Below are 12,835 nucleotides of genomic sequence, written 5' to 3'. Positions count from 1 at the left end.
CTGTTGACATGCAGCAGAATAACCTATGACTTCCGTATGATAATTAAAGTAAGAATTGAAAAGATTCCTCAGTCAACCAGCCAAATATGTCTCTTTAGTCTACCAGTTCCACCTGTGCAGAATATTTGTAAAGAGAAGGTGAGAAAATACTTGTTAAGAGGTGAAAAATAACCTGTTTTTTCCTCCGGTTTTGACCGCTTCATTCATTCATCTCTAGTTTATTATAACTTGGGTTTGTTGATAGTGTTAAAATGCATTTAATGTTGTTAGTTTTAAAATAAAATCTAAATTTGCGCAGCCTTTGAAACACTTATTATGATGTTCAAGTACATTTACTGATACTCACTTTCCATGATAATAGTTCTGAATCATTGTGTATTTTTGAAGCCAGCAATGTTTTCCTTACTTTGGTTTATGAAGGGTTTTTTACTTCACTATCTAATTTCCATGCTGTGATAGTGAAAGATTTTGCCTGTGTACACCTTTTAATATACAGTATCACATAAGTAGTGTTACTGATTTAATAGGGCTGTTTATACTGCATTGTGCTAACCAGGGGGCTCTAAATAGTTGGCTCTTATCCAACTTTTAATTAGCAGCAATTTCATAAGCTTTGTAATGCAGACATATTCACTGTAAAGTAGGTTGAGACAATGAAACTTGTTTTTATATCAGACATTTGCAGGTATTACAAGGCAGTAGCTCAGCTGATACAAATTAGCAGCACAGAAGTGAAGAATTCTTTGCCATATTATCAAGCTTCAGTGTTAATGATTTTTAAATTAAGCTTTAAAATGATGTAAAATCAGGGTGAGGTTTTATTGTGAATATTTTTTTCTATGCCTGACACTACTGGAAGTGCAAGTAGTTTAAGAACAGAAGAGTAAGCTCTTTACATTTGAAGAGGTGGAATTTGTGAATAACACAAAAGATAGCTATGTTCTGTAAGGGGAGAAAACAGTTAAAACCAGGATGCACACCTGAACCAGGTCTAGAGTAGCAGCAATTCTTAATGCAGCTAATGAAGTCAGTGTCAGTAGGTCCCACGTGAAGAAAATAGCCCTGAGCAGGCAAGAGTGGGCTGCTTATAGAATGTTTGTGTTAACAGAAACAGCTATTAAACTGCACTCTATTTTTTTCCCTTAGAGCATCCATCGGGTTTCATGGTCTTAAAATAGTGTAACTGGGTTTATACCAGTTTCAAACTTCAAGTAGCAGCTGTATATTTCATGAGAAGGCAAGTCCAATGTTAAACAATGGCAGCTTTTGTGTGTGGAATAAATTTCTCATCACAGGACAGCTCAGGATGTGCTTGTGCTGTCGTTGAGGCCAGATGGCTGCAAGAACCTTGAGGTCAGATACTGGTTGGATGAAATAATGTATATGCAGAAAGTATTTTTTTTATCTAGTTACTTAGCATCCCAGACAATGTCTACTGTAGATACACAGTAATTTTTCTATTCTAAAATAATATGGAGGTTGTATAGCAAGGTGAAGTCAGGTATGTGTTCTTTACTATGCTCCATGAGGTTTCTATCATTAGGGGGAAAAAAAAGTAAATCTGGAGTTACCTAGAGGAGGTCTGAGGATAAGCCAAACACCCCCAGTTAAAGAAAAAAATGTGTCTGTGAGTAAGATGATTTCATTACTGTTTACTGTAGAGATGGCGGTACCTTCCATGTATTTGTATAGTAATTTTTATATGCCTGTGCAAGCTCTTCCTGCATGAGGAAGTCTGTCTGAGCAGTTCTGAAGTTAATAAGCTAGGTTTCTGTTACATATTTCCTTGCTATTTATCTTTGGCTGTCAGCTTATCTTTTAGATTGTAAACTATGTGTGCCAAATGCTGTCTTCTTCCTTGTACAGTACTTGGAACAAAGGACTTTAGATCTAGTCAGGGTTACTGGATTTACTAGAAAAAGAGTAATTCTGTAGCAGGAGGACACTCACATGTCATGATATAGATTCTTGGGGAATCTGTGCCTTTCTAATTGTAGAGGAGACCTTTAGAGAACACTTGGTTGCAGCGTTACAGATTTTATCTACAACTTTTATTTTGTATTTCTCTGTTACGTCTTTCCTTTTAAGGTATACACATTAAAACAAAAAAAAATGCATGGGCAAACTCAATTTTAATACTTTTTTATTGTAGTAATGTCATTTACTTTGGTAAATTCGTATCCCTGCTTAAAGTGCCTTGAAGCAATTAAAACTTAGTTTAAATTCAAGTATTGTAAATTTACGGAGTATAAGCACACAAAAAAAAGCTGCATAGTAAAAATACTAGAGCAGGCTAATACATTCAGGATGCCAAATACTCAAGTATTAACAACACCAGATCAGTATTAAGGTTAATGATAATTAGCCAGCTTAATACAGTAGATATAGAACGGTGGGCAATATAAATGCATTGTTCTTACCATTAACAAAAGATAGAACCATAAATTAACACTGAAAGAATTTGTAGTATCAGTTTTTGTAACACATGCCATAAGTAATAAGGCAAATACTGACACTTAATCTTTTACATGCTGCTGTGACTCCAGCAAGTACAGTACATGGTTTTCCTAGATTCTGAGCTCCTGCAATCCCAGTGATTTTGGCGAGTTTGTGACATCCATGCCTCTTAAAAATCCTCATAATCATCCTTGCCCTCATACAATTTTGTTTGAATTTTTGTTTGAAATTTATCTCATAATGTTATGAAGCAGTATGTCTGAGTTTTTTCTGTGTACTGATGCAAGATCATCTACTGTACTTTGTATTTGCCCATAGCTACTTTAAGTAGTAGTGGGGGATGCTTAATGAGTATGGTAGAATTTTACTTTGAATATGTAGCCCTTATTTGTCCATTTAGTTTGAAGGAATAATGGTTGTACCCTGGCATAATAGTGAGAGCATAACTTACAATATTTGTCAGGAGATTAATTTGTTGAAAAAAAAATTAATTCACACTGATATAATAAACAAAATTAATTAAATAACAGCATTAAAATGGTTAGTTGACACCTTTTGTTTGAACAAGTAAGAAGTATAATTTTAGTTGCTGCGGCTAAGAAAGTTGTAGTACAGTTATGTGTGGACACATAAGAGCATGACTGATTTTTTCATTGGAAATTACTGCTTCAAAATTAGAGGAAGAGTATGGCTAAAATATTACTGGTTTGTAACAACAGTTTTAAAAATGTGTGTATAATTATGTGAGGGAAAGACATTTTTGCTCAGTTGTTGCCAAAAAAAAAATAATTTAAAAATACAGCCACTTTAAAAAGAAAATTCTTTGCTAATAGTTTATGTGTTTTAAGAGCATCTTTGTATGTAATTTTTCTGTTAGAAAGTGTTATTTTAAAATATATTTCAGGAATTATGTCAGTTGTGATATAAATTATTAGAAGGATTCATCAGTCATTATATGTATGCAATACTGAATAATAGCATGAAATATGCATTTGTCATTTCCAGAAAGGGAAAACAAGTTCTCTTTTAAAAGGCAGAATATGTCAAAGTATAAAGTTACAGTTTAATTTTTGCAATATTTGGTGAAATTCTACAAAACAACAATAATGAGAAAATTAAAGGGCTGCACCCAGAGTATAAAACTAGTAGAAGTTAGATTTCTTGGAATTTTAACTCCCTTGCTCTTCTCCCTTTCTTTTAAAAGACTTGTGTGTGTTTATTGTATTAATCAGTAAGATTTCATTGTTGTAACAAGATAGCCTTGTAAGTCCATCTACAGTTTATTTCCAGAGCCCATTGGAGATGAACTTTGGGTTAATTTGCTGTAGGTTAAGGTTTGATAGAAGGAATACTGCAAGATCTCCTCATTACCAGCCTGACTTCAATGTTAGGAAGAGTTTTCTTCTTAGTGTGTAAACATCCTTCCTCTGTTGCTGCTAGGTGGAGATCAAAGCGCAGTGAAACTGATTTTTTCCTTAAGCGAGGGTTGTCCTTAAAGAAAGACCCTTCCCATTCTTTAATGACTTCATCCACTTTTTCTGTCCTGAAACAATAAAGCAACAATATTTATAATCATTTAGGCAATATGAGTTATCTATCTTCAGGGCTGCTTTTAAAATGTAGAGAGACCTTGCATAATAAAGTGTCAAGTTATTTTAGATGGGTACCAAGACACTAGAATTTTTCATTTTTTTTCACAGGTTCATTCTCCAGAAAAGCTAACTAACGGGCGAGGGTTCATTATATTCTTGTTCTTGTACTTTTAAGGAGACATGGATACAAAACCACTGCTCCAAACACATCAGACAATTTGTTTCCAAGGAGAAAGTCTGGAATCCAAGCTCAAAAACTTTGCAAGAAGCCTCCTTACTACAGTGGGCAGGGCAGAATTCCAGCAACTGAAAGCCTTCAGAATAGGGAGGAGAAAATTCTCGTTATAGACATCAGAATGTAGATATACAGTAATAAAAAAAAAAAAAAAAGGAAAAAAGGGCAGAAGTAAAATACAGGGAATTAAAACCCCAGCTGATTCAGTATTACTTTGGCGCGCAAATCCTGTTGATGTAATCCTCTGAGCATGTGTCAGGATCCAGGTCTAAAAGTCCAACTCTGGAGACTCACTTAGGTAAACTGTACCCAGCCAAGCAACCCCCTGCAAATCTGACTGTGAGGGCAACAGAGCTGCTGTATGAAAATAAGATGCAGGTATGCAGTGTATAGGGTGGACTATATGATGGCATTAATTCTTAGTCCGAATTTCTACATGTTTTCAACAACTGATGACAGTTAAGTATTAGTAAAACAGTACACTACAGTTTGTTTTAAATGTAAAGTGCCCGTCTACAAAAAAGCTTAAAGAGCAGCAGGAGAGAAAAAAAAACAACGAGGCAATCCAATACTATTAAAGTAATTTAAGGTGAATAATACATAGTAACAGACTTTCACATGCCTACTTAGGAGCCAAGCTCTCCATTCCCTGTTTGGTAATTGGTGAAACGTAGGAGTTTCCAAATAGCAAGTTAGAGCAGCCAAGCCTGAATTTATGTGCATAAATATGCCCCAGAGGAACTTTGCAAACATGGTATGGGCTCCTTTGCTTTCAGCCTTAACTAGATGAATTATTCATAGTTTCATTCTTAACAGAAACAGAAATTACAAATCAGAAGCATCATCATGATATTGTTTGCTTATGAAGCAAATGCTAATAAAAAGAACTTTAAAATTTAATGTATTGTTAAAACATGCTATTCAATATACCTTCAAGAATGCTCACTGTTAGTCTGCAGCTTCTTGGCTGTATGGGCATGATATAACAGATACTAAATAAAGGAAAGCTCAAAGCTACTGAAATTTAATGCTACCATTTACTGTCAATTGTTATTTTGTTAAATTCATGTTTATCTTACTGTACAGTGCCATGAGCTTCAGCGCTTTCCTTCATAATATTTCCATCTAGGATTGCTTGCTTTGTCATCAGTTCCACCTTCTCAGTTTCATGCTGCTTTACACTGTCTGTAAAAGAAAATGTAGGTATACTGGGCATGCAGAAGAGTAAGGTCAGGACACGGGACCTAGAGGTATTTTTCCTCCTGCTGCACTGGAACAAGATCCTTTTGTAATATCCAGTAATTTGTCAGTAGTTAGGAACCTCCTGTAGGGCCATAGTCCCCTAAGGGGAAAGTGTCTAAAAACTCACCTGAAGGCAGTGTAAAGGCAGTCTTGCTGGTGGTAGGCTTTTTGTCATCCTCCTGGTCAGGTATAGAGCAACGAAACCTGCAAAAATAAAAATTCTTGCTGTCATCAAGTAACATTGAATTACTTTAATCCAAAACTTGTCTAAGAGCAGCTATCAAAAAATTAAAAATATGAGAACCATATTTTTGGACAGTTTTTAGTCAGTTTATTGTGTGCTAGGAAGAGTTACTTAATTTTATTAGTACTGAATTGGGTGTATTTTCAGAGTTAGAAGCGTTAAATCTGAAACTGACTCCCTTGTTTGGAATCATCTTATGCAAATATCTGAGGTTCCTGGACTGAAGCTCTCTATTTTTTGTAGAAAGGACTGAGGGAGGCAATGTTCCACTGAAAGAGTTCAGAATCACGTGCTTGGTTTTGTTAAGATGCCAGTGCTGAGTGCAAGAGGTGGTATTTTGCCTTTTCCTTATCCTCCTTGTTGTTTACATTTGTATAGCTGCCTTTCTCATGTCTACATTTCAAAATATTGGCATTTCTGTACCAGGGAGAGGGCAGACATGAGGAGTTACCACCAAAGCACAATGTCACTACAAGGTATGTTCTTAAATAGCATCCTATTGTGTGCCTTAACACACTTCGAATGATCCTGAGTAGCATGAATTCCACGTGCAAATGGACATCTGTCGTGTGCCGAGATGTGAACTCCTCTCCCAGCATGTTGTGCGTATGGACTTGCTTCATCAACGGTCTGAGACAAACAGGCAGCTCATGGCGTACAAAGTCTACACCAACGTGCAGCGCCTCAAGCGCGGGTGCAGTAAGCGTGCTGTCATCTGCAACGCATCGTGGAGATGCTCTGAGCTCGAGGAAGCGTGGAATCAGTGAAGTTACAATGAAACCATTTTTAAGGATTTTTATACTGTAATTTTTTAATGATTGGTTCATGTATTTACAATTCTGATGAATATTTTAATGAGAACTTATGAAACGGAAGACAAATTTGAGTACTTTTTTTCTAAACAAATACCTGTTCTCTTCTTGCTCAAGCAGGCTGCGGTATGTTGCTATCTCCTCTTCCAGTTTCATCCTTGTGTTCAGGAGAATTTCATGCTCTTGAAGCTGTTTCTCAATACCTCTTCTCACTTCCAGTAGCTCTTTCTCTAAGCATTCAATCTCAGCTTCTAAATTTTGTAGTTGCATGTGGTACTGCTGCTCTGTGGCACGTAATGAACGTTCCAAACCCTTTTCCTGTTAAATTTAACTCATATTTTAAGGTTTGGAAAGTATATGCATTGAGATGTCATACATACTTTTAATTAACAAGCTGTGTATTTTTATACATAGTTCTTTTAAGAATATTCTTTAGGAACAGGAGTAAAGCTTTTAATATAATAATTTTGCTGAGAAATTTTCTGGTAAGACCTGTAATAATTCAAGATAGGATAAAAAAATGTAGCCTTTTGTTGTACCAGCAATCCACTACCATTCATTTTACACATACCTGATTTTACCTGTATGGTTAAAATGATATCCAGCTCAGTACTGTATGAAAACTGAGTGGTCTGTGTGCTGTTGTGGCTTATTATATTACTGAATTCAGTAAATTGCTAACATATTTTATCATTAATTAATATATAAACTTCATCCACATATTCAAAAAAAGTTCTAAACCTGATGTGAATTGGTTAGGTAGAATGACCAGGAACTTGATGAGGGAGTATCATAAAAATATATGTTTGGCAGGTGTGAAAACACGAAAAGATGTGTATATTGCATGGCAGATCCTGAATCGGAATGTGTGATACTCTTAAATGTGAGCAAACAACTGGGTTACTGCTTGTTGGTGAGTGCTGTGTGCACTGAGCTGAAAGTCCATGCATTTCTCTGTGTGTGGTATTTCGGCTGTATAGTGGATGTTATTGTTATATCAACTGAATTGTGGAATAGTTTACATCAAGAAAAAGATTAATTTTTTTCCAGGATATTTCAAATTTCATTTTACGATGCTTACCACAGCGTGGAGAGATTCAATTTCGATCTGCATATGGTGCCACTGCCGTCTCGCTTCACAGAGTTCTGCTCTGGCTGCCTTTAATGCTTCTGCATCTTTGTCCATTCTTTTAATTGTATCTTCTTCTAGCTACAGGAGATATAAAAAAGATAACAATCTTAAAAATATTCAAATAATGAAAATGAAATCGATACACAAAATATCTAGTTGGAATTTTTTGAGAGTCATATAAATTTGCTAAATTTTATGTACCGTGTAGATGGGAAGCGATTATCCTTCTGTGTTTGATGGGAAGTAGTTGGCTGCATCTTTATCACTAACATATTTCTTGTAGAGGAGTTCCCATACAAATTAACCAGTTGTGTTGCGACCTTATTCACGGCTAGAGTAAATGGGCTTAACTTTATGGAAATAAGAGGAACTGCAGTTAGTTCAAGCTTCCAGGTTTGAATAAGGTTTTTAATGTATTTTTGATTTCTAAGAACAGTTTTATAGAGAGATAGCCCTTTGCAGTGGGTGCATGAGTATATCACAATTGACAATTGCTGTAATTGTTTTTGCCTGATCTAGTCATTGATTAGATTTCAGATTGTCATTTGAGAGCAAGTACCTTCATTCATTTAAGTATGAACAGCAACCTGATCCAAATCTACAACTTTTCCTTGTCCTCTTAACTTTTAAGATTTACTTATCACAGGAAGGAAAATATTGATTTGTTTTCTGAGTATATGCTGTCACCCGGGTGTTAAAAGTCAGAAATGAGGTGCCTGTTCTAAGCTTAATCCCGATCTAAAATATTATTTGAGATAATCTGCCATCCTTAAGGCTGAAGCTTATTCTTAGGAAAAAAGTAAATAGTCAAAAAGCACTGTATTGTATTTGCAAGAAAATGTGGGGGTTTGCCTTTTTTAAAATCCAATTAAAAGTAGTTCATTTAAGCCAGTCCTGAGCATGTGTGGGGTCATTTTAGATTTGAGCTCGTCTTTTATTTAGATAATATGTTCATGCATTTAACTTCCAGAATGTTTGTTTTACTTCTGAAAGTTATTTTTCTTTTTTGCTTCTGAGTTTTACTGCAAGTGGTGAGGATGCCATAAGCCCTTGAAACAATACATGCTCTTTTGCATATTTTACTGCTTTATGTAGGTTCTTATGATGCCATCAACTCTAAGAAAATGAACTCTTTAATTCAGGTCTTATGAAGCGAGTAAAATACATTCCTTTCCCCCCCCCGTAACATACTGATGTATTGTAATTTTACCATGCCATCATTTTGATGAAAAATCTAAATTTGGCTAATGCACAAGTGAACAGTCAATATTCTTTGCCTACCCTTTTTTTGCCTGGGTACTGCAGAATTTATGTGACAAGAATATATAGATATACATTGGCTGCTTTGTGCCAAACACAAATATAAACTTGGCTTAATTATCTACTTTGTAGCTGCTGTGTGTCACTGGATTACTGTGTAGACCAGCCAGACTGCAGCAGCAGCCTGGCCTGTGGTTAAAATAAACCTCCAGCATTTCTGCAATACCCAAGAAGTACAATAAGGTGATACAATACCTAATTTTCACCCTGAATTTCTTGACATTTGATAGCTGAAAATCGTTTTGCCATTTTATTTCAAGGTTCACTTGGGTTTTAGAGATGTTTTGTATGTCAGTCTATAATAGTAGCATTGTGTGTTGATAACATTTAATCAATCTGTATGAAAGAAAAAAATGTATTTGTTGAAGAGTTTAACATAGTTTTACTGTGAACAATATAAAATAGTTCCTAAAAAGGTACAGTTTTCTATAATATAGGTGCTAAAAATGGTAAAGCTTTCTGTATATATATATATATGGATTATTTACACTGCCTTTGATTTTTAAGATTCACTTTTCCTCTGGGATAACTAAATGGTGCTAGAGGTTACCATGTTACAGCATATGTCATAATTTTTTAAATCACAACAATATCACTGTTGCAGGTACAGAAAAACATCCAGATGAATTACACAGCATTCATTTAGTGTGAATCTCATACCTTAGACAAAATCTATTTCCGTATCTTTCAGTTCACATCTTACTGCAGTAAAATCAAAATCCCTCCCCAATAATATGCTGCATTGAAAAGGAAATACTGTACCTCATAGAGGCTGAGGGAGGAACTGTATAGACAGGGATTGTCTCCTTACTCTGGAAGGTGTATGTCTGTATGAAGTCATTACCTGGGTCCTTGCTGTGATGACGGTCTTTATCTGATTTCTGGTGATGAGTGTTTCATACTTTGCCCTGGTCTCATTGAGGAGCCGGGACAGTTCCATTCTCCTCCCATCCTCCCCCTTGGCTAACCGAACCCTATTGATAGGGTGAGCCGGCTGCTGCAGAGCCTTCACTGCCTGCAGTGAGGGGAGAGCGAGCGCAGGCGGATTTTAAAGCTGCAGAGCTGTATTTTTGAGGAAGTACTGGAAGGTCAGAGGCTTCCAATCATTTCTAAAAGCAAGTTTAGTACAGCAAAGATCTGTCACTTTTGCAGCGATTAAAGTAATGATTCCTAAATTATGTGCTGAAACGAGTATGTACAAAATCTTTATGTTTTTGTGACACTGTGACTGTGTTTTTTTATAACTTCAGAAATGTGAGGTTAAGGGAAGCAAAACGAAGGATGAAATTATAGCAGCACAGCATGAGAGTACAATTGCAGAGGGTGAGGGAGCAGCTTCCCAGCAGTATACCTGTACTGATGGCTGTGCTGCTGGAATGGGCCTTCACCAGGCAATTGTGCAGCACTGGAACAGGTTATTTAGGGATGTTACAGAATTTCCATCCTTGAAGGTTTTGGAATTCAGAGAGGTGAAGTCTCAAGTGGCTGACCTGATCTAGTGTTGAAGACTATCCCATTTTGAAAAAGAGCTGGGCTCCTGGATATCCTCCCACCCAACGCTTTGGTGTTTTTATGGACAGGAACACGAAAAGAGGGAGAGGAACCAGCACTACTAGTGGTAAAGAATGCTTGTGCACCTTGTGGCAAGGGATTTGGCTCCTCTTCTGCAGAGCACAAAGTTCTGGTGAATTAACACTTCAAACATAGCTAACTGCTGTCACAAAAGCATCTGGTTTGTTTCTGAAGGTGTTTACAGGACCTCTGTTGTGTCAGTGTGTTCAGTTCATGGAATGTGCAGATTGTTGTAAGACTCTTAAACCTTTCCTGACAGCTACTGGGGAGGTAGAAAGTATAGGTTCTGTGGTGCTGTATTTTCTTCAAATAATTCTTCATTTCCTGGCTCACTGTAGCTACTTATGATCCAGTGGTCTTGTCTGCTAAGAATGGCTCTTACCCATTTTTCAAAGTTTTTGCAGTAATGCACCATACAAGGTATTTAGTGAAAAAATTCAGATTTGAGTAAAAAATTAAAATTCACTAGGTAGAATGCATTTTTAGGCTCCAAATAAGAATATACATTGGTAAAATGAGAAAAAAAGGCAATAAACCTCTGCAAGACACTCATCTTTTTCAAAGTGAAGGTATTATACCACTTAAAAGTCTCCTTGTATGTGTAAGGCTTCCTTGTTCTTGGCTCTGTCTGCTGGCACATGTAAAAGGATCCTGTATTCTGATTTTATTTTTCTTTACTGGCTGTTTTTCAGCTGTCCTGGACTGAGATGAGAATGGTCTGTTGTCCGCTATCTTTTCTACAAGTGCCTTCATTAGTCTTATTTTTATGTAGTTCTAAAACCAATATACTGACAGTGTTTTTCACTGATGGTATGAGAACAGTCACGTAATAAAAACATTACGAATCCATCAAACATATTATACCTTGGGACAGTATAAACATTAATAGGAAAAGTTATGTATTTAAGCAAATAAGAAATTGAAATGCAATTTAAAATCTTTTTTTTTTTCTTTGCATTGCAATACCGATTGTTTACAGTTTGCTTTCAGTTCCTTGGGACTCAGACCATTTTCTATTTGTATCAGGCAAAGTCAAGGCTGTCTAGTATACAGAAATGAATAAAAAAATAAAAGTTTGAAGTATAATGTGGAGGTCTGCAGGGATATTGGATGTGGTCCCACAAACCAAACTTTATGCATCAACAAGCATCTATGAATGAATCTTCACACTACCAGCAGCTAAACATTTGCCAGCTGATACAATTTTTAAAAGCTTTTGAAAAAGAAATTAGCACTAATACTTTCTTTTTCCATCTTGTTTTCAGGTGTAAAGGAAACACCTGGGTATGAGATCCCTGTAGGCTAAAGGTAGGTATGTGTAAGCAATTGTATCTTTACTAGGATTTATGTAAATTTTAGTTCTACCTACTTTCAATGTTCGTATTTTATTACAGATGCTGAATTTCAGTTAGCCTTATAGTTCGCATACTCTGCAAAAGCTATTTGGGTTCTGTGGTACAGCATAATAATGCTGTAGTGATTGCAAACTGCTTTCGTGTGCTAGTGTTGCTTTCTCACAAGACAGTAGCTAGAGTGGTTTCTAGATTTTACATATTTCTAAACTGCACCTAGCCTATTCTAAATCATCTTTTAGATCATAACATTACATTCAGGATTAATGTGTATGTAGGTAAACTCTATGGTTATTCAGTGGAAATCTACACTGAATGAACTAGGGAATTTCACAGCAATCACAGTTGCAGTCCTTGAGGTACTGTACATTATTTCATACTTCTTTGTATAAAATTATTATGAAAGTATATATGTCTTTGGAAGAAGGCAAAAGAGGTGTATTTTTCTTTTCAAAATGGAGATGCTGTCTATAATGGGGAAGATAATATGATATCAGGTTTTCTACCTATGAGAAAAAAGTTATGGATAGGAAAGAAAGAGGATGAATGCTGTCCTGTCTTGGGAAGAGAAAAAAAAATCCTTCAGCCTCTAACCTTAGAATGTCTCTATACTGGTACTCTTGGTAATCATAACCGGCTACATAAACAACCTCAATTTGTCTATTTCTGATATTATTTTAATTTATATTGTAATTATTTAAATCTTTAAAATGTAGTCTGCAACAGTGAAAAATATTATCGAGATACTTTACCTGTAGTAAGATTCTTTTCATTTATTTATCAGGACTGCTTTTAAAGGGTGACAAAAAAGAGATACACTTGTGTTGCATGCTTTCAGAAAAGAAATTGCTTCCTTAAACTGTTGAAGATTGTGCAT

General features: G+C 35.8%; 1 protein-coding gene across 2 annotated transcripts; it reads right to left on the bottom strand.

Annotated features, from left to right (window-relative positions):
- Positions 1–3,422: 3,422 nt before the first annotated feature.
- KRT222 (keratin 222) lies at positions 3,423–10,001 on the bottom strand. 2 transcript variants are annotated; one of them, XM_040617336.1, is made up of 6 exons: positions 9,879–10,001; positions 7,664–7,792; positions 6,680–6,900; positions 5,654–5,730; positions 5,364–5,469; positions 3,423–4,000 (listed from the first exon to the last, which is right to left on the bottom strand). In XM_040617336.1, the coding sequence occupies exons 1-6, from the start codon at positions 9,972–9,974 to the stop codon at positions 3,787–3,789; spliced, it is 843 nt and encodes a 280-aa protein (XP_040473270.1). In that variant the 5' UTR covers positions 9,975–10,001; the 3' UTR covers positions 3,423–3,786. The 2 variants fall into 2 exon arrangements, with proteins under 2 accessions (XP_040473270.1, XP_040473271.1); XM_040617337.1 differs by having other exon boundaries at positions 9,797–9,992.
- Between the last annotated feature and the right edge of the window lie 2,834 nt (positions 10,002–12,835).

The sequence above is a fragment of the Falco naumanni genome, chromosome 18, assembly GCF_017639655.2.
Source record: "Falco naumanni isolate bFalNau1 chromosome 18, bFalNau1.pat, whole genome shotgun sequence".
Classification (NCBI taxonomy): Eukaryota; Metazoa; Chordata; class Aves; order Falconiformes; family Falconidae; genus Falco; species Falco naumanni.
The sequence above is the reverse complement of the archived record's forward strand: the minus strand, read 5'-3'. Positions and strand labels throughout refer to the sequence as shown.